Source organism: Dermacentor silvarum, chromosome 1 (genome assembly GCF_013339745.2).
Source record: "Dermacentor silvarum isolate Dsil-2018 chromosome 1, BIME_Dsil_1.4, whole genome shotgun sequence".
Taxonomy (NCBI): Eukaryota; Metazoa; Arthropoda; class Arachnida; order Ixodida; family Ixodidae; genus Dermacentor; species Dermacentor silvarum.
The window spans coordinates 7026952-7049902 of record NC_051154.1 but is presented as its reverse complement, the minus strand read 5'-3'; the positions used below and the strand labels follow the sequence as shown (position 1 = coordinate 7049902).

The following is a 22951-nucleotide window of genomic DNA, read 5'->3' as shown; positions in this document are numbered from 1 at the left end:
GACAACAGCATGATGAAGGGTTGAAGTTTCTGAATTTATGATAGTCAAATGACAGCGTGGCGATGAAGGCATGAAGACACTGGTATGACGACTGTATGACGACTGTATGGCGACGATGGCCTGATGAGCGTCAGATGACGAAGTGAGAATGACGAGAAAAAAACCACAACGGTATCACGCCGATGGTATCACAACAAATGCATGACCACTATATGATGACCAAGCATTGACAACGTTGGCGGCACAATGACTTGAAGAGAGTCACATGACGAAGCTGGAGTGACTACGACGGAACTACAACGACCGTATAATGACGTTATGACAACGACAGCAGGATGAGAGTCGCATAACAAAGCTGGAATAATGACGATGCAACGACTACGACGACATCACGACCATGAGCACACACCTTGTGGCCCCAGCTACAGTCAACTCCAGTTAATACGAAGTTCACGGGAGCCGCAAAAAACTTCGAATTAAATAAAAGGGACAAAAAATGGCGCCTATATTTATTTCAAAGCTGAAAGTCTTTTAGGAAAAATAGTCTGTCATCTTCGTCTGCTTCTGCTTGCCGAATCAAGCTGCGACAAGCATGTTTTGCAAGCAGTAGATGCGTCGAAGTGCTTCTTCGGCGTTGTTTTCTCTAACAAAAGATCGCTGTGCGAGAGCAAGACTCGCAGCTACATTGGCAGCTCTCGGTTGTAGCTCGTTTTCAATGTCGTCAGCATCGACGTCGCTTTCATGAATGCATTAATGGGGCCGAACTATGTGCACAATTTCACTGTCCGTCAGTGGACCACAAGTTTCCACACTGCTGTCCATGGTGACATACTCTTCAAAACGAACATCACCGAGAGCGGCGCCAAGGCTACCGTCGTCGAGCTCACTTATTTGCACTTGCCTCGGCGGACAAGAAGATCCCCTGAAGTTTCCACGAAACCACAAGCTCGGAAGCAGTTGGCGATGGTCTCATCATTCACGCGGCCCCAAGCTCGTGCTAGCATGTGAATGGCACTAAGTAAGCTTACTTGGTATTTCGAGGAGTTGTCCATGCACAAAATCATGCGCTCGACGAGATGCTGCCTGTACAGGACCTTTACATTTCATTATGCCTTGGTGCATTGGCTGCAACACCGACGTCGTGTTTGCAGGCAAGTATGCAAGACGGATAGCATTCAAGGTTGGTACGTTCATGTGGGCACTGCATTGGTCCACAAGGAACAACACCTGGCGGTTCGATGACGCGAATTTACGATCAAGTATGGTGATCCACACTCCGAAAATGTCGCACGTCATCCACGCCTTCCTGTTTGAGGCGTAGTCCATGGGAAGCATCTTCACGCCTTTGAAACAACTTGGCTTTGCGGCCTTCGCAATCCTAAGCAGGCGACATCGTTCGGTGCTAGTCATGTTTGCTGCAATCAGAACCGACACCCTTTCTTTACTCCGTTTGCCCTAGCACAGTCGTCTTTGAATGTCAGGGTCGCGTCTGGTAGCAGCCAGTAAAAAAGTGCAGTATCATCAGCGTTACAGATGTCTACCGGGTGATATTCACTGAGGTACTCGCGAAGCGTTTCAGCTTCTTATTTCGCGCATGTTTCCTGGTTGACTGACGCCTTTTCTCCACACATGCTCTTGAAAATCAGGTCATGCCGATGTGTGAAGCGCGTCAGCCATCCATCCGAAGAAGCGAAGTCATCGATACCCAACATCGCTGCAAGCGATAAGGCTTTCGCTACAACAACATCACCACTGAGAGGAAGTTTGTTATTTCGAGCTTCTTTGATACAAATCAGCAATGCCTTCTCCAACTCCGGGTAGGTACCGGTGCGCATTCGTTTCCATGACATCTTGAATTTGTCATTTTCAAAAGCATCCAATATTGAATGCTTATTCTTGATGAAGTTTGAGAGCGTGTTCGGTTTAATGCCGTACTTTCATGCGATGTCTTGCTTGGCGGTGCCTCCTTTGTCAACTTCGTTCAAGACTTCGATTTTCGTCACCAGGTCATGTGTTCGGTAGGAGCCGTGAGTTGCCATTATCAAACGTTGCCACTACGACACTCAAAAATCAGAAGTGTGAAAACACTGGTGGAATGAACCCAACGCACGGCTGACACACACGATGAAAGACAAGAGACTAGACGAAGCCAACGAAGCGCCGGTGTTGACTAAACAATCTTGCCATTTCAAGAGCTGTGGCGCTGTGGACAGCAGTGATGGCGATAAAAGTGCACTGCAGACAGCTGCGATGGCAACGACACCAGCGCGGTCAGGTAGCTCTTTTGGCACGTGAAAAATTGTGCATTTTATTGAAAAATTCTCGCATCGAGGTTCTTGATTGAAAAATAACTTCTAATTGATCGATGTTATAGGATTTTAACTTCGAGATATCAAGCAATTTTTTCCATAGGGCTGCATACGAAACTGACGGGACCACTCCTTCACTTCTAATTAAATGAAAATTCCAATTGAGCGACTTCGAACTACCGGGAGTCGACTGTATTAGACAACTTAGGCCACAGTGTCAACGTAGAAGGTGTGACAACGATAGCATAGGAAGAGTCAAATGACAAAGCTGGAATGATGACGATGGCATGCCCATGATGACATCCTGACCATGAGCATGATGACAACGGCATGACGAGTCGCATGATGAAGCTACAATGACGATGGTACAACGGTATGGATACGAAAGCATGACGACGACACAATGACAGCGATGGCATTACACCAATCCAAGATGAGAGTCTGATAACGAACAAGGAGTGACAACGATAGAATGGACAGAATGACATCACGACAACGGCATGGCGAGAATCGGATGACGAAGCTGGAATTACGACCATTTAACTACAATACTGGTATCACAACCACAAGCACATACCTTGTGGCTCAAGCAATTAGACAACTTAGGCAACTTGATCGGCGCAGTAGGTGTAACGACATAAAGAGAGTCAGATGATGAAGCTGGAATGAGGACAATGTAAGGACCCCGATGGCATCACAACCACGATCCCATACCCAGTCGCTCTAACAGGAAAACAACTTGGCCTATGGGTTGGAGTCAGGGGCTAGATAGCTAGATAAACAGATAAGCTGAAAACGCATCGAGTAATCGCATTAATATTACTTGCTTGTAATTCGCCTTTTGCATGTCCCGAGTGCGCATGCGCTGTACCCTAGCGGCGAGCGCCAGAAACGTTTTGTACGGCGTCGGTGGTTCGTGCAGGTGTTGACGCACGCGTATGCAGCATAGTTGTCGAGGACGCGAACTCTTTGTTGTCGGCGCTGTGCCGCTCGACGACGCGGTATTTGCGCTGTGTTTCGGTAGAAACTTCAACTGTTCACAGCGATATTCGGTGAACGTCTGGTACATTGCAATATATGCCGACACGACACCAATGTCGGTCAGAAGTCGACTGCACGCCGACGCCAACGCTCGGCCGGCTGTAGTTGTCATATTCTTACGTAGGAAGATATTGTGCCAGTGGGAGACCTATATTGTCATACAAGTATGACGAAGAAGCGACCGACGACATGACCGACGACAGCGAGTGATCGTATTGTGATAAGCTTTCGTGCCGACGACGCCGACGACGCCGACAAAACCAGTGTGCTGATCGCCGTGCGAGCGGCCGCCGAGTGAACATCGCACCGACAACGTGAATATCGCCGAAAATGCGCTCGTGTATGCATTTATTGACGCTCAGATTGAGTCGAAACGTGCTTCCTACGCTGATATGCACGATTTACAGCCCTTTACAACCCTCCACATCAAGTTTGAGGCGGTGTCGATCTCGTTCAGACAGCTTCATTAGGCCTAACACAGCCTACGAGTTCGTCCGCTACCGGCGGACCTGAGATATAGGATAAGCAAGTGCGACGAAGGAAACTGCTTATATAGTTCGGTACTGACCTTACCGACTTGAAGTGAACCACTTTTAGCATAGCACGATGCACACACAGAGTGGGAAGTGGCGACACGGCGCAGTGCTAATACCGCGGTACAGGCACCGTTCTTGAACGAAGGCTGTCGGTCGCAGTCGCTGGCGCTTCCATGAACGAAGTGCAACTACGGAGAGTGTATTTTTATGTTGCCAGATTTAGTAGCTACCGAAAACACAGTTTGCTAAACAGGCAACAAGTGATGGCCTTTTCGACACTGAATCATAAGCAACAACACCACTCATTGCCAGTGGTCGTGAGTACGGCGGGCGTCGGCATTTTCGCGTGCCAGTGCGGCTAGGTGGTCGTCGCCGTTTTCGATGTGCCCGGAACGTTCATGCCTTTGCGTCTCAGTGTGATCGCTTCTGATATGTGCATGATAAATGTTCATATATGCTTTGAACATTTTCTCATTATTTCGTGCGAGCGGTGCACGGTTTATACTGTACTCGAAGCGAACAGCGAGCGATGGCCGTACGCGTGCCGATGTAAACAAATGCGCCGTTCTTGCGTTGCATAAATACTCTGGGCGCAGTGTCGCCCCTTCACAGAGCTATGGCCACTGTGGTCAAGACTCAGCTATAAAAGCAGTTTTTACCATCCTATTAACGTACGTTCAGTGCAGGTCTAACAGTGGCAAATGCATGAACTCGGCTGCTATATACAATACGGCTAACCTCCGCTGAGCGCAATCGAACCCAGCTTAAACTTGATTTGGGCGGCTGGCGAGTGCTCACATTCGTGTATTTCAAATTCCGGAGCAGGATTTGGACTCATATTCGGCAAGAATAAATATGAATAACAGGAATACAAGCGTAAGCGCTGTGTCAATCGCGTTACGGTGAGATGCATTCGTTCAGAGGCACATCGCACGGTGACTGGTTTTGTCAGCACAGCTGCACGAAATCCCATCATATTTCGACGACTTGCGGTTGAAGTCGCACCAGAGTCATTGCCGGCCTAGGCATCCTGTCCAACAAGCGGCCACTCACACAAAACGAAAATTACAACGACTGACAAATGCACAAACCCATTTCAGCTCGCTTCTTGCAGCGTGCATCTGCGTCCCGCAGGGCCCCGACGCCGTATATATTGTTTCTCACGGTGCCCGCTAAGGTGGCGCCACAGCGCAATGCAAAAGGCGGATTGAAGTGCAATAGTAACTATACAGTCGACCCACTTATATCCACACCAGTTTTAACAATATATCAGATACAGTAGAACCCAGCTGTTACGTTCCCCGGTGCTGGGTTTTCCTGGCTGTTACGTCGTTTTAGACCGGTCCCGGCACAGCTCCCATAGAACCCAATGCATTGGTAACCCCGCTGTTGCGTCGCAACTGTGGGACCGTTCCTGCATCATATGTTGCGAACGGCCACCCCGCGCCGGCCCGAGCGGCTATTTTGACTTTTCATGTTGCTTGGCTTGGTGGCTTGACGATGGCATTGGCCGTCCAAATTGCCGGGGGCGACACCTATGACATATTTTCGGTTTCCGCCAGCAAAAGAATGGCCCTTAAGATCCGTATTTTCTATCTAAAGATGGTGTCTATGACGCGTTCTGGCCCTAAAATTAGTTTTGGCTCATAGATGTTCCGTATAAAGTCCAAGGGCGATAACGCCGTCGCTGCGCGACGTATGCTGTATGTGCGAGTGAAAGCGTGGGAGGGGAGCCGACGACCGCGTCTAAATCTCGCGCGCGCAAGAAAAAAAAGCAGGGAGGAGCGCGCCTTCTTACGTTGCGCTCGAGGCACCGGTAAGGGAGCGAGGGGGGAGGGATAGCGGGCGGCGTTGCACTCTGGCATCAACTGCGTACTGCATGGCGGAGTGCGGTCGCGCGGGCCGTATCTTGAAAGCGATCTGCGTTTGGAGCAGAGTCTAGGCAGTGTAGGTGCGTTGGCGGCTCGTTGCTTCATGCGTGCTGTGTGTTCTCGGCACTCAGTTTCTGTTGAAGCGATAAACAACAGCACGAAGGTCACTTTTCTTGCTTCTGCAGCGGCGCTTCCTCATGCCAGCGTTTGACAGCATGTGTCCGCGCTCATCGAGTGTGATGTGTTCATGTTTGCCTGTGGGCACTAACACCATGCTTGTTAATATAGTTAATAAGCAAATGTTTACAAGTTTATACGGACGATAAAACTACTATCCTTACTTTATATAGCTGTCTACTAATTTGCTATCGCAATCGATGCTTCGGCTTTCGGGCGAAATTACGACTTTTTTTCACACGTAAGAATTAAAATAATATTGCGTGCAGTTCAACACTACTCCCATTTCTCCAATTTTTCCTGTTTCTCAGCTCTTGCATTTCCCGGCTCTTACGTTGTTTTTTACGGTCCCGTGAAAAACGTACCAGCAGGGTTCTACTGTATAACAATGAGTTTTGTATGTCAACTTTTGTATGTGGCCTAGGCCGAAATAAACTGCTTACTAGCTCAGTTCCACACTATTGGTCATCAGAATCAAATCTGCCTACTGGGGGTGTGCAGAGAAAAAAAAATACTTGAAAAAATTTTTTTAAACGTGAGCCACCACATTCGCTGGCGTGCCCCACATCTTTGCCACACCCATCCTTGGTGCCACTCACTCCACACAGCACACCTTCATCACGCGCCTCTCTCCCTTGCAATCCTCCGAAGTTCGCAATGGCGACTCGTGTATCGGAGGGGTGGAAGGAAGACTGGAGAGAGACGCACGAGGTCGGTGATGCGTACGGCGATACGACGAAGACATGCCGTGCAGGGTGCATAGCGCAAAGGAAGGTGTGGAAAAGGTGGGGACATGCAGGCGAATGCGGTGGCTCACATTTTAGGGGCGAAGCACCTTAGGGCCGAGCCTTGTCCCTCCCTCGTCGCCCGTCGTCCGTAGGTCTGGTTTACATGGAGTCCGCTAGGGGCACGGCGGTGCACAAGGGTGTTCATTCCCGACGTGCACTCTCTTTCTCTCTTGTCCGTAGCTCTGGTTTGCATGGAGTCCGCTAAGGGCGCTGCGATGCACAAGGACGTTCGTTCCCGACGCGCACTCTCTTTCTCTCTTCAGCCATTGATGATAACAGCCGCTTCTGATAACGGCGCGGCCGCTATGGATGAAAAGGTGAGAGTGGCGGCTCAACTGCAAGCGGAGTCGAGGGCTCGCAAAGCTGCTGCAGCACAGCGACGCAGACAACAAGCGGACCCGGAGTCTAGGGTGCGGGAAGCTGCTGCAAAACGGCAACGCTGGCAAGCGGACCCAGAGCTGAGGGCTTGCGAAGCTGCAGCAGCACGGCAACGCCGGCATGCGGACCCGGAACTGAGGGCTCGCAAAGCTGCAGCAATATGGCAACGCCAGCAAGCGGACCCGGAGCTAAGGGCTCGCGAAGCTCGCGCTTGAACCGAGCATCGGCGCCACCAACCTCAAGTAGACAATGCTTCCGGCGTTTTGCCGCCGCCTCCCGCACTCTCGCCGCCTCTGGGTCCGCTTGCCGGCGTCGCGCTTGAACCGAGCCTCGGCGCCACCAACCTGAGGTAGAGAACGCTTCCGGCGTTTTGCCGCCGCTTCCCGCGCTCTTGCCAGCTCTGGGTTCGCTTGCCGGCGTCACGCTTGAATCGAGCATCAGCGCCACCAACCTCACGTACAGAACGTGGCGTTTTGCCGCCGCTTCCAGCGCTCTCGCATGGACGAGGGATTCACGGTTACCCGAATGATCCCGCGGTGCTTCACCCACTCATCATCATTCACTTCGTGGACATGCGGTGATTTTTTTTCTCTTTTTTTTTCAAGGATTCGCATTTTCTTCCTTCAGCACACACACCCAACAAGCAATTTTAATTGTTACAACCCATAATGTGGCATGGGAGCATTGTAGTAAGTAGTTTATTTTGCCATAGGACATACGGAAAAGTTCACGGTGCAGCAGCTTCTTCGGTTTAACAATATCCGAGTATTGTTAAAACCAGTGATGCTATAAGTGGGTTCGACTGTACTTCCTTTTGTCCTAATTAAGATCTCTGCTCCTTTCATGCAACCCAGTCAAAACAATTATCGTTTATAACAATACGTTGCCTTTTACATATTATAAATTTTTCATTGACAGCTTCCAGTTCAGTCATATTTACAGCAAGGCTCTAGCATCAGTCAGAAACACCTGGCCAGACCCAATGTCATCAATGCTCTTCTGAGCCAGGCCAGCCTTTATGAGCTCCTCATAACGCTCAATCATTGCTTCAGATGACACCGGGCACTTTTCAATGGTCTGCTTTTCCTCGTAAAGCTGAAGCCTCTGTTGAGCAACTGGCCGATTCACAACTGGGGCCGACCGAAATTTGGACACCAGCAATTCAAACAAGCTCCATTATTCAGACTAGTACTTCGAGGCACCATCACTGGTGCATAAATTTAATGTATAAGTACAACCGAAATTTTGGACACCGTTGACAATTCGGACTCCACCTGCACGACCACGTGCTAACTTAACCATCGAGTTGATTAGAAATAGTGATATTTTGGCTTTGATGCGGTGCTGGCATCACCACGGCATGGTCGTCGGCCATGTTGCCGACACTTCTTGGAAACCAAAACCAGCAAAGCCCAGATAATGCAGCACCGACCGCGCCCAAACCATAGGACAAGCCATTCGCAAGTCCCGTGGTGTTGGCTTCGCACGTCCAGCGTTTGTTCACCGATGTGTTAAATAGTGACACGGTCACAGTGACTTCAAGTTGTTTAACCCTTTAACCGCCAATTTATTCCAGAAACGTACCAAGATTGCCAATTTTTTTTAAGTAGTAATAATTTTTTCCATGCAATTCTCATTCTGAATATATATGTTACATCATTGATTTCTCTTTAGAATTAGCACACCGAGCAGCAAAGTACGCTACTGCATAATGGTTCGCATTTGTGACAATTAGGTCAATGATGCCCCAGTCAAAAAATACATGAAACCAGCTGAAAATGGCATTCGCGTCAGTGGGCTGCCGCAATATTCCGGGCACTGAAGAGAAGGGAAACTGCGGAGGCGCAGGTGGCGGGTTATCGGTGTTCTCGCGCTGCCACACACGTGCACTGCTCAGTGCGTCAACGTCGTCATCATCACCGTCCCTCTCATCATCTGAAGCAATATCCAGGGTAAAAATAACGTCCGAGTCGCTGTTGGAAACAAATTCCATGTCGTCACTAACGCTGCTTTCTGTACTGCTTTAAGAAGCACCCCTTTTCTTGGAGCATCGCCGCCACCGGCATTCTTCTTGCAAAGCGCCACTATGAAATGACTGTTGCCAGGCTTAAACCAAGCGCGAAAGGCATGAAATGCGGTTTTTCATAGACAACTACCGCTCTCTAGGGTAGCAATTGAAGACCATAATACGTCTCTGGCGGCAGGAGCGGAAAATCGGGCTGGACGAGTGCGACTCATCGTTAGCGATATTGGTACAAACTCGCGTAACGAGTACAGCTCGGTGTTGGCGGCTAAAGGGTTAAGCAGTGCCGACTCCATCTCGATGTTTGCACTAACGAGGACACTTAGTGTTGCTAAAAAAACCCACCGTCATTCGGCTATGATAGCACGGTTGACTTCTGGGCCGCGATTTTGTAGCGATACATTCCACTCAATTGTATATGCTGCCCTTATCATCCAACGGCCACGTCCAGCTGACACCATTGATAACGCAGGCAGCGCCGCTCTTACCACTGACGAAGCGGAAAAAGGAGTAGTACCGGAAAAGTCATGCCTACAAAATCCCAGTCCTGTTATGTTGCCAAAGGTTGAAGATTCGGTGCATGCAGTGATTGTAGTTTCGTTCACCTGTGGTAGAAGTACGGACTGACCAGATCGTAGGCAAGCGTGCCGCGCAGAAACATGTTGACAAACTTCGGCTTTATTAAGGCGAAAGCCTTATATGTCTCATTAGTCATTTGACCTTGAGCAAAAACACGTCGGCGACACGAAAGGTTAAAGAAAGGCTATGAACCCTCGACCTTTGGTGGGAGTCGAACCCTCGGCCTTTGGTGGTAGTCGAACCCACCACCTCTGGTGTAATTAAGGCGAAGTTAAGGCACAGGTAATTAATAGAGTTATTTGAGGCACTCGAATCTACAACCTTTGGTGGGAGTCAAACCGACACCCTTTGGTGTTAATTAAGGCTACAAACCCTCGACCTTTGGTGGGAGTCAAACTCACCACCTTTGATGGCAATAAAGGCGACATTAATTAAGGCACAGGTAATTAAGATAGAGTTAATTAAGGCACTCAAACCCACGACTATAGGTGGGAGTCGAAGCCACGACCTTTGGTGTTAATGAAGGCAAAGTTAATTAAGGCACAGTTAATTAAGATAAAGTTCATTAAGGCACTCGAACTGACGACCTTGGGTGCGAGTCGAATCCTCGACCTTTGGAATTAGGGAGAACTAAGCAAAGCACATTATGCAAATTAAGGGGGATGACTAAGCGAAGTAAGAGAATGAGTAAGCAAATTAAGTGCATGAGTAAGCAAATTAAGGGGGATGTGTACATCATGTATACATCATGCGTCCATGTTTAATGTATCGGCACTTGGGCTTTCACCTTCCATGTAGTCTTGGGGATAATGTAAGAGACCCTGTGAAATTTCTTTTTTTGTACGATCTCTTTCGGGGATACTTTCACTTCCGCGACATTTCGCACGACTAGCACTGAATACATGGACGGACGATAGCATTCCTGGCACGGTGCCAAGAATGCCATCACTCATAGAAGCCGACGCATCTGACGCTAGTGACGTGAAATCCCGCAAGAGGAAACGTACCTCGAAAGTGGTCATCCGAGAATACGGCACTTTTTAAGCAATTGTGGAATAAGGCCACTTGTTTTCTGGTGAAATTGGATATTTCCGACTTCCGATTATTCGGATTTTTAGGCGGTCCCCATTGAGCCCGAATCGGCGACGTATAGATAACGTGAAGTTTAATTAATGAAGCTCAATAAGGAATGAAAATGCGTTTTGCAGCTTGTCAGGCCTTGGAAAACGCAGTGCAAGACCACTGGAAACACCGTGTGCGCCATCACCCCAGTATCTGCATCATATGCCATTGCTGTTAGTGGTGCCGTTAATGGCACAGTTCGCAGCGCGCTACTGGCACCTTACAATGGCCATCTTGTGGATTATACAAGGAATGTGCTGTGGCGCAACACTTGCCGGTAAAAGTATTATTCTAGGGCCACTTTAAAAGAAACTCGTCATTGGGCAAACTTGTGCCTTCAAAAACAAGGCACAACCTGACAGCAGTAATAGCAACAACCGCGATTGTTGGTCACCGAATTGAATCTCGGCTATCAAAGAATCCCCTAAGGGGTGTCACTGTACAAATACCAGATTATCTTGAGCTAACTGTGCTGTAACCAGGGGAGCCTTAAAGGGCACTGATGTGCCACAACATACAAGAGATTTGGAATGAGCAGAGATGCACCTTGCCAGTCATGGAACGCAGACCCTGGTCCTTTTTCGACAGCTCCTCTTTCAGCGTTGCCAGGTTCTGCTGCAAGGCATTCTCATGCCTCCAGAGTTCACTGCAGTAAAACATAGCAGTAAAGAAATTAATCTTGAAACAAATACTATGTACTGTTTAGGAACTGTAATTACAGCACACCACACAGTGTCATGATTCAATGCTTTAAAAAAGGGAAGGAGAGGCGAAGCAGGGGGCATTCAACTACCAATCGTGTTTTGAAAGAGCAAAGCCTGCATGCCCGGGACACATGCCCCCAGTGCCCGTGTCTCGCGCATTGGCGGCACGTTTAAAGATCCCCGGGTGGTCAAAATTAATTCGGAGTCACCCACTACGGCATTGCCTCATAATCAAATTGTAGTTTTGGCATGTAAAACCCAAGAATTCAAGTGCTTGCATGCACAACAGTTTGCTTTCAACCTGCCTATGTAATAGGTTGCCATGATAGGGTAGAGCTGCGATGAGGTTTCACTGCCGTCATTGACTGCAAGGGCGAAAGCACGGCGCTTCAGGCTCTCCACCATTGTAACTTGCACCTCGGTAGCCATTTCACCAGCGATGGCACTTGCCTTGGTTCTGCCACATCCGCAGCACTTTGCACCTTCACACTTCAGAAACATCTTGCACAGAAGTGGCCCAACAAAATCACGCTCAGCGGCAAATTGTGCTCGATGAGAAATCCAGTGAAAAGGCACTCCGCACGCAAAACACTGTCTTCACTGCTGTTGACAAAGAAGTTGTTCATGGTCCCCTGCTTCTCAGCAGCACAAACCAAGTTCTGGTGTTTAATTGTCGCCAAATGCAGTTTTATATCACCTTTACCGCCGTGTGCCACGCTCACGTCGCATGTGCAAGTGGTGCAAAATCTGAACTGCTCACCTTTCCTGGACGGCACGAAACACGGATATTATGAAGCAAGTGTAAGACTTCAAGAAACACTGTATATATTTCTTCTTAGGCTTCGACAATGCCATGGTGTCAAGGGAGCAGTGGAATGCGAAATGTTATAACATGCACTCCTTAATGCATTGTCGTGATCCGAGGCGAACCAAGTTAGGCTTATACACTTTCGTGGTTTGGATTCAAACTTTGGCTAGCTACCTAGCTGTGAAGGCAATTGCGATGCGGCTGTGTTGTATGATAACTTTTCTCGAGATGGGGTTGGGGCAGTTTATCGGGAGATTTATGGCATTCCCGTAGAATCGGGAGGATAGGTCAGAAATTGGGAGAGCTGGCAGGTATGCAATTCTCAGCGTTTGCAGGCACCGGCTCACCACCCTTCTCGTATCGAAGGCGACGCGCGGACTTCTTGGCAGCACCACAAGATCGCCACAAGATGGCACAGCCAGTGCTTCTTAAAGTAAGACCCCTCCCCCTCTCCAAGGAGGCTTGGCCCTCCTTCAGCACGTCAAATGTAGCACTGCAGCATCCATTTGACAAGCACAGGAGCCGATTTTATTACCAGTAGTGCTTTGTGCGGGGCAATTCTAACCGTCCAGTTTTCAATTAATGATTTAATCGCAATTAATCGGTTGATGTGGCATGAGGAAAACCAAGAAAGCAGGTATTGTCATACTGCTGCATACGTTTCCTCGGACCACTGCACATGATGGTCACCACCCTCGTTCAACTAAGATTCTTGGCACAGCATGCAGTTTCATGAGCCACCTGAGCGTGAATTAGTCAAGGTTCACCTTGTTTTCTTTAGTTAACCGGTTAATTTTCATTCATTTAGTTGTGCATTAGGAGCGCTGTGCTATTCTAAAGACGCATGCATTTCGTCCACTTCTGTAAGCAAGTAGGCATGAAACCATAAAATATATTGTTGCCTGAGGTGGTCAATGAAGCAAGGCAACTAATGTTGTGTTGCAGCTAGACTTATTTCCTTTCAGTTCACATATCTTCAACCCGTTACCTACCGAGTTATTTTTGAAAAAATGTTTCAGAAATGGCAATATTTTCTAAGTGCTTGATTGAATAAGCACATTAAATAAATGCCCAAAATAGACTCAGAATAATATATTTATTTGCAGAGCAACTACTAAATATTTTGTTAAAATTCTAAAGAAAGTTGGCGTCGCTACACTGCTTGAAGTTGGATTTTACGAGAATAAAGTAAACAAAAAGTGAACGTCCCAAACACAACTTCTGTGGCTTGTGAGAATTGTGACAAAACCGAATGTCATGTAGAATCACTTTTAGTCATCTAGGACGCCGTAGTACGGCACACATCAAACCCAATATATCAAAAGGAGTGCTATTACACAGTCTTCGCAGCGCGTATGCATTTCCTTTTTTCTTACACTTTACACTTTTTTGACCGTAATATCCCTATCGCTTTCTACAGGACCACTGTGTGTGTGTGTGTGTGTGAGTGCGTGCGTGCGCGCGTGTGTGTGTGTGTGTGTGGTGTGTGTGTGTGTGTGTGTGGTGTGTGTGTGTGTGTGCGCGCGCGTGCGTGTGCGTGCGTGCGTGCGTGTGTCATAAGAAGTGAACAAACAATGACACGAAGGACAGAATAGGGGAAATTATATGTAGTTAATTGGTAAGAGCATCGTGCGCATAATGCGAAGACGTGGATTCATATCCTGCCTAGTTGTTTTTTCATCCACTTCCATGACCATTTATTTATCATTTCCTTAATTCAATTAAACACTACAAATAATTTTCCCTATGCTGTCCTTTGCGTTACTGTTTGTTGGCCTTCTTATGATATGACTACTAATAAAAATCAGGCCCCTCGGTTTCCTTTCTTCTCGCTCATTATATATATATATATATTAGTCATATCATAAGAAGCCAACAAGCAATGATGCGAAGGACAGCATAGGGGAAATAATTTGTAGTTCTTAATTGAATTAAAGAAATGATAAATAAATGGTAATAGAAGTGGATGAAAAAACAACTGGCAGTGGGTGGGATACAAACCCACGTCTTCACACTACACGTGCGATGCTCTTACCAACTGAACTACCACGGCGCCATTTCCCCATCCACTTTCTGGGGTATTTATGTTTTACTACTAGTAGAACTAACCCTGGAAGTGTTAGCCAGTGCCACCACTCATGACGTTGGCGGCAGATGAGGACCATCCTTTCTGCTACAGGCGTCACGTCTACGTGAATTTGTTGGGTGATGGCAACTGGTCAATAAACCACCACATGCTACCTGAAGGTATCAAAGCTGTCGGATTCGAGACCCTCGCTGTGTAATGAACGAGAAGAAAGTAAATCGAGAAGCCGATACTTATTACTCATACCATAAGAAGCCAACAAACAATGACACCAAGGACAGCTTTGATGCCTTCAGGTAGCATGTGTGTGTTTACTGACCAGTTGCCTTCACCTTCACCCTTCACACCAAGGACAGCTTTGATGCCTTCAGGTAGCACGTGTAGGTTTACTGACCAGTTGCCTTCACCCAAAAAGTTCACGTAGACATGACGCCTGCAGCAGGATGTTCCACATCCACCACCAAGGCCGCGAGTGGTGGCACTGGCTTAACAATCTCAAGGTTAGCTCTAGTAGATAAACATAAATCCCCCAGAAAGTGGATGGGAAAACAGCACCACAGTAGCTCAACTGGTAAAAGCATCACAAGCATGGGCTTTGTTGGCTTCTTATGGTATGACTATTAATTATTGGGCCCCACGGTTTACTGGCATCTCGTTCATATACATGTATATATATATTGTGAAGAAAACACGCCTCTGGTCCAGCAGCATCACCATTGCTCAGCTCGGCTGCCTGCACTCGCTGCTGCTGATCGCTGGTGTCTCCATCAAGGCGGTGCCTCATGCTGCCTCGCCGTTCCGACTCGTGGCGTCCTTGCAGGAACGCACCGACAATAAACCGCTTATCAATTGGTGGAGGTTGCTGGTGTTCCCTCGTAGCTTGCACACTGGAGCTTCGCACCCGAACGCGTCCGCCCATCATGACCGACAACACAGACCCGCCAGCACCTTGCAGCGGCTTCCGTGCCCTCCCTGCCAAACCCATCGATCGCGTCGGCGTTGACCGATGTGGCTCGCTTGCAATGACACCGGATCGCAATCGGTGAATCATACTTGCTGTGGACCATTTGACCCACTATGCCGAAACTGCGGCTTTGCCAAATGCAACAAAGTGGGATGTAGTCACTTTCCTCCTACATCGCTTCATCCTTCAACATGGCGCACACCTCATGAATTCCTTAGTGATAGAGGTCGCGCCTTCCTCTCCGAATTCGCCGAAGCTCTCCTTTCAGAGTGCCACATTACTTATCGAACGAGCACACCCGCAGACTAACGGGCTCACAGAACAATTTAAGTGCACCCTCGGTTATATGCTCGCGAAGTACCCTACTTACTCGAATCTAGGCCAACTCTGATTCTAAGCCGACCCCCCAAAAGTTCGAAGCCAGAAAAAAAAAAGAAAAAAGAAATTACCTCGAATGTAGGCCGAACGAAAAAGCGAGGACAGCCTACGCAAAATGAAACAGCATTTATTAAATATGAACATGCCGAGCACATTCTATGTCACCATCGCTGCTAGCCTCGTCGCTATCTTCCTTACTGCTGACACCTTCAAACAGTGCACTATATTCAGTACCATCAAGCACATTAGAGATGCTGCACTTTTTGAAGGAGTGCACGATCAATGTTCCTGGGTAAATGCCATCCTTGTTGCGGCGCACGCAAAAAGCAATCTCCCGTGGCCCCCTCCAACGACAGACCTTTTTCTTAACGATGCCAAGTTCCGCCCGGCTTGAACGTTTGACGATGCCTCTGACAACTACCCTATTTACTCGATTCTCATGTGCCCTCGATTGTAACGCACTCCATGACGAAAAAAAAAGTCCTTTACAGTACCGCGCACCTCATGCTTTCAAACAGAAATTCAACTTTCTGTCATTTGGAAAAACACATTTGCTCCCGATGCACTGAAGTTGCAATGAATAAAAAAGTCGCAGTTTCGCCTGAAAGGCGATGCATCGAATGCGATAGCAAATTAGTAGACCACTATATGAAGTAAGGATAGCAGTTTTATCAGCAATGTAAAGTTGCAAACATTCGCTCAATAAATAATTAACAAGCACGGTGTCACGCATGCACAAGCAAACATGAACACATCTTGCTCGTTGACTGCGGAAACGAACTGTCAAAATGCTGGAGACGAACCGCGGCAAGCGAATTGACCTACGTGCTAGCATGCCTCTCGCTTCAACGTGACCTATAAGCGGTGAAAACACGGCGCGCGGCGGCCTTTCCCCGTCGCAGATTGCTTTCAAAATAGGGCCAAGGCGATCATATCGCCAAAGTACATCGTCGCAGATTGCGTCCTGCTTCGGTCCACTGAAACCGTTCCGCATTGCTTTACTGGCGAAAATCCTCTCCTTTTGTTTGCGCCAGTCCCGCTCGCAAGTTTTGGATTCTCCGAACGCCCGTGATGTGGCCCGATTTCCGTCCGTCTAGATGGCGCTAACTATGCACTATATTTATCAGTTTCAGTTAAAAACTGGTGCATTTTTTAAAGTCCTCGAATGTAAGCCGACCCTAGAGATTCGGATATGATTATTTGAAAAAAACTATCGGCCTAGATTCAAATAAATATGGTATGTGGCATCTGATATTGGTAACTGGGACCACGTTCTTCCATTTGTAATGTTCGTATATGACACTGCAATACAAGCTACCACGGGATTTTCACCTTTCTTCCTCCTGTATGGACGCGAGCCATCGCATACCATTGACACTCTTTCCATACCATCCTGACGCTTCCGAGTGTCCACCTGTGTACGAAGCTGCCCAACAAGCCAAAGAGTGCCACCAGCTTGCGCACACCTTTACACCAGAAGAACAGCGCCAGGAGGAAAGCCACGCCGACTCCCCCCACTTCCAGATCCCACCTATCACCCGGGGTTCTCTTGTATGGCTGGCTGTTCCTTGCCAAACTCCTGGGATTTCCTCAAAACTCGTCCTAAAGCACGAAGGGCCTTACCTTAGAGCGAACGTCCCCGGTGAATTTTCTAATTAAGCCACTTTCTCCATCTGACAACAAGTGCCAGCACAGACGTGACCTCATTCACATGGCGCATCTCAAGCCCTACCATAGCCTTCTGCCTCCAACCTTTTAGGTCGCCAGGATGACTCTCTTTCTGTGGGGGCGATTGTGAAGAAGAAGACACGCCTCCGTCTAGCAGCATCGCCAACGCTCGGCTCGCCCTGTCCGAGCTGCTGGTCGCTGGTGTCTCTATCGCAACGGTGCCTCACACTGCCTCGCCGTTCCCATTCGTAGCATCCTTGCAGGAGTGCACTGACCTCTTATCAAATATATATATAATATATATATATATATATATATATATATATATATTGTAAAGACGAAGTGAACTTGGCCACGAGCGCTCGCAAGGCGGGCTCTGGAAGAAAAAGACAACGAGGAGAGAATAGAACAGCCGGCCCAGTGAACGGGTGCTGTGTCTCTGTCTCCGTTCATTACAATGGCGCAGCCGACGAACGCCCCGTCTTAAGGCGCTCCAGCCTTCAGCACCGTGCTGCGAAGGCCTTGCTTTCGGCATCTCGCCGTCCAGGGTCCTTCTGGCGAAGGGAACGCCGTCAATGCTTCCCTTGGCACAGATGCCGCGCCTGGGACTACCTCGACCTCCGGTCCGCCAAGGCACGCCGTCCACGCTGCCTTAGACATGGATCCTCGCCGTGGTACATTTCTCCTGCTGCCAGGGAACGCTGTCCACGCTTCCCATGCCCTGGATCCCTGCCCCGTGGTATCATCGCCATCTCAGCCAGCTAGGGATGCTGTTCACGCTCCCCTGACCATGCTTCCGGCTGCAGTGAGTAGCGTGGCAGCCACCAGTTCTGGCTCAACGGATGCCGTTCACGCTCCCTTGGCCACTGGTCCGGCTGGCCCGAGCAGTACAGCCGCTACTGACACCTCAGGGTGCGCGGATTCCACCCCTGGCTCAACGGGTGACTCAGCCGGCAGCTTGACGGACATTATGCGAGCCATCTCGTTGCTGAAACAACAGCTCCAGGGTATGACGACCGTCTTCGCATCCGTCAGTGGTTGCGTCCTGCCTGAGAATGCCGTCCACGCTTCCCTGCAGCCGGCGTTCGTGGACATACCAACGTTTCGCGGCTTTCAAGACGACGTTATCCTTTGGGTTCGCAACATCAATGCCCTGGGTGATCACACAAGATGGCTGGTTGCCGCGAAACGACTTTGCAGTGCCGCCAAGGCTTGGGACAACTACGCAGGCATTAAACATGGGTCATGGCCTGAATGGAGTGCAGCTCTGATAGCTACTTTTGGCCTGCTTCCCTATGCCTGCGGTGAGTCCGATCACCGCCTTTCTTCGCGCGGCCCTTCTGAGAGATACAGCCTCAACGCTTCGGCAGGTGTACCCTGCGTCCCTCCGGCAGAAAGGTCCGCAGGGTGCCCCGACACAGCAGCCGGCTCACCGGGTGTCACCGTCGGCTTCATCCTAGACGGTGGGAAGCGCGTGGCGACCGCCGCTCCTGTGTCGACCCACCACCTGGGCGGCGCATCACCAACCGACAACACCGGCTCACCGGACGACGATATCAGCCCCACACCAGGTGGGGGATGGCACTCGGCGGGAGGCCGCCGGGCTCATACTCAAAGATCAGCTCGGAACTACAGGCGCCGAAAACGAGGTTACAGTTCCAGAGCACCGGCCCTCTTTCCCGCTGGGTATCGCGGGCCCGTCCTCGTCTTCTGGTGCCACAAGTAAGGACCAACCGTCTAATATTTCGTCGAGCTCTGATGATGGAGCACTACAACTACTGGACCCTTGGGACACGGACCCATCCGCCGTGGATCTGCTGCTGCTGAGGGCCGAGGAGCAGCGCAACAAAAGCCCCACTCCGGCACACGCCAAGCCCTCTGGCCAGTGCCTCCTCTGCCCAGTACCGTCGTTGTCCTCGTCTTTGGAAGTTCCACTTGTACCGGGCATCATGAGGCAGCCTTCACTGCGGGATGTCTGTTGCCCGGGGCCACCACCGCATCAGGGGAACAGTGGCAGCACTTCGGTGTCTTCTAGTGTTCAGCTGCAACCAACGCCAACACCTCGTGGTTCCAACGGCAGTGGCGGTGGCCGTCCTTCAGTTCCGATTCCTGCTACAAGATATCAGGGTTTGGCGTTCAAACAAGCGTCAGCGGCCGACAAGATCATTTGCCAGAACGACCCATTACCACGGTCCTCTATTTCCGAGAACACCCCTGCTGCCCTGCTGCTCCTATCGGTACTGTCGCCTTTAAGCGCAACATCCACGCAGTGTGAAGGTGCGCCATTCAGAGTCAGTGCGGCGCCCAAGGCATGGTGGCCACCGCAACAAAGCGGAGCCGATGGCCCTGGCACCCGTGCTGCTCAATATGTTCCGGTCTACATTATCGGACAATGTGTGGTCATCTTTTTCGAACAACAGTCGGCAAGGCCTGCGACCAGCGCGCAACAACCAGTGCCGCCCACCAGAGAAGCTGGTTGCGTGCTGGATGGCTCACTAACGACGACCTCACACCCTGGACAAGTTTCTTTGTTGCAAGCGCGCCGTTAACTCAGTTGCAGCATGGCTGAGTGTAAAGACAAAGTGAACTTGGCCACGAGCGCTCGCAAGGCGGGCTCTGGAAGAAAAAGACGACGAGTAGAGAATAGAACAGCCAGCCCAGTGAACGGGTGCTGTGTCTCTGTCTCCGTTCATTACAATATATATATAGGTCAAACAATTGAAGCACGTACCAGAAGAAAAATATTCAGATGTTACCGATGTTTCAGCCGGACCGGCCTCCATCGGGCTGAACGCCATTCCCCGACCGAAACGTCAGTAAAATCTTGGTATTTTTCCGGCGTGCTTCTCTTGTTTGACTTGTTTCACTGCCGGATCCTCTGATTCAATGGTTCACTAATATATATCTCTCTCTCTGTGTGTTTGTGCGGCTTGTACTGGTCACCGCCCTATGAGGGCCTCCCCTACACTGAAGGGAAGCCCTGGGTGCGTGTGTCCAGAAAGAAGCACAAGATAGGAGCATCGTTTCCACATGACGCGTTTTTCAGCGTTCGGAGGCACTGGCGTGCCATGCATTTCGAACACCACACACAGATTTCACAGCAGCGCCACTAGATGACGCCAAGTGTTCTTAGGGAAGCGCGAAAGAGGAGTACCGCTGCAGTACATGCCTCATACATAACTCGTTTTGACGGTGACAATATGTTGTGTCGCTATACTGATTTAATGCTAAACACACTAACATCAACAGTCACAGTGACATGAGTTCTGTGAAATTTTTCATTCAGCAACGAGAGTGCCTTCACACTTTGCACTGCCAAGGTCATGCCTGAAAGAGCACCCAGCTCCCAATCATATACAGTCAAACTTCGATATAACGAAGATTTATGTGCAGGAAAAAACTTCGTTTAAATGGCAAATTTTATTCGTTCAAGGTTATAAAGGGGCCCTGAACCACATTTTATCGAAGTCAAGAAATGCATCTGAAGTTAAAATAGACTATTTCAGAAATAATTTCCTGTGAAAAGTACTTAATGCATTCAGCAGAAGCGGATTTATTGGCAATTAAAGGTCACCTATAAACCCCTTTGCGGTGCTCCTGCTTCTTAAAATGCCTTGCACTGTGAAGGCTACAGCAGAGCAGGGCGCGCCCACAACGCTCTGCCTACTGAAAATCACTGTAGTGTGCAGTTCAAATTTCATTTTGGATGTTCATGTAGACACCACTATTTCCGATTTTGGCACATATTACGCGCCAAATGCGGTTGTCCTCAGCGAGCCGTAGTGCGCTCAGTGAGAAGACTCGTCACGGCACCCTGCGGCAGCCATGGTATCCACGCTACGCAGCAGACCACAGCTACATGTGAACTGTAGTGCATAAGCGCAGCATTTTGCTTTGTGCGCGACAGAGCTCGAGTGTGCGCTTGCACTCATATGCTCCTGTCTGGCCATGCTATGTGCTGCGGACAAGCTTTGTTCTGCACCAGCTTGACCAATGAATGCCACATTCAACTTACGCATTTTGAGGCGTTGTCAATAGCTCAATACGAAGCGAAGTCTGCCAAGGCATCTAGCCAGTAGCAGCCAGGAGAGGCCAAGAGTGCGAGCGCGCTGGCAAACGTGCATGTGGTCCAACATTAAGTTAGGCGTGGTTCGAGGCTAGTTGAGAGTTTGAAACTAATCGAAATTAGCGACAGCCGACGGCTACGACATCAATAAGCAGTCTGGCCAAAGTTTAGTTCATACGCGGGCGGCTGCGACCAAGCACGAGTAGACGATAGTTGGCTTCTTCCAGAAGTACGTAATTCTTATCGAAATTTGAAAGCAGATTTTCACTTCAGCCTGTTTATTAAACTGCATCAATAAATATACACAGTAATAGTAGGAAGAAGCACAGTGATCTAAACACCCTTCTTGGTTGATGTCAGCTAGTGACCAATAGCAGCCGTGTATGCTATATGACTAAATACAGCGCCTGAAAAGAGTGAGGAGAAGGCTTCTGTTGAAAAGAGTGTTTGAGAAAAAGGAGACTTAGCACTCCACGTGTGAGCTGCATGCGCCATGCATAACTGCAAAATTTGGCTAAGGTGTTTACCGCATCTGTCTTTTCACCAAGCCCGAGGGGTGGTTACAGTTCTTTAAAGTTTATACAGTAAAAATAATTTCCCAATTTTCCAGTACATTCCTGGTGGATAGCACCTTGTCACTATGCAGTTACAATCAAATCGCAAAAAATTGGGGCCCTAAGAGCGTGGTTATGAGAGCCAGCACGCACTGTGCACACAGCACGGAGAGCAATGCATCAGCGTGGCTGTGCCAAGTGGAACCATAAATCTTGGACAGCGTGGCTGATCGTGCTCAGTACCCACAGACGTCATCGAATGGCACCCACAAATTAAAAACAACAGTAAAAATATATAGATATCTGTCACGAGAAAAAAAATTTGCAGTTTTGCCAGAAAGGCAGAGCATTGATGGATAGCAATGAGTCAACTACAAGATGGTTCGTAGTTTTATCGGTCTCATGCGCACTCAGGTAAACAAACATGAACAGATCTCGCACGATGGCCACAAACACTTGCTGTCATCACGCGAGCGAATACTTCACATCGTGTCTTGGATACTTGAGATTACCCGCCCGCCAACATTAGACACGGGAACACAATGCGCATCAAGACACCAACCATCTCAGTTCACCCCTTTGCACTTTCTGCGGATTACCTCCAAGATATGCCGCGTGGCTCGCGTATGGACAGCCACGCACAGCCACGGCAAGGGTAGAGGAGGAGACACGCACACCCCAAGTGGAGAAGTCAGATCTCCTCAGTCAGATGTAAATGGCACGTCACTCATGGGCATCTGCTAGAGGAATGGCAGCTCTGCACTTCTGCAGTTCAGTTTTCCATGTGAAACTGTCCAGAATTTATTAGGCTGCTGAAATTAGCAGCGTTAACTTTTTTTCGGATCTTTGAAACTGGTTATGAACTCCTTGGATGACTGGCTTCAAGTCTTGCATTAGAA

General features: G+C 49.0%; 1 protein-coding gene across 1 annotated transcript in view; it reads right to left on the bottom strand.

The window, feature by feature from the left end:
* The window catches only part of LOC119456360 (structural maintenance of chromosomes protein 3-like), a 248837-nt gene that overhangs the window by 187283 nt on the left and 38603 nt on the right, over positions 1-22951 (bottom strand). The window contains 1 exon segment of the mRNA XM_037718076.2: positions 11371-11470. Coding sequence (XP_037574004.1) covers positions 11371-11470 — 100 coding nt within the window.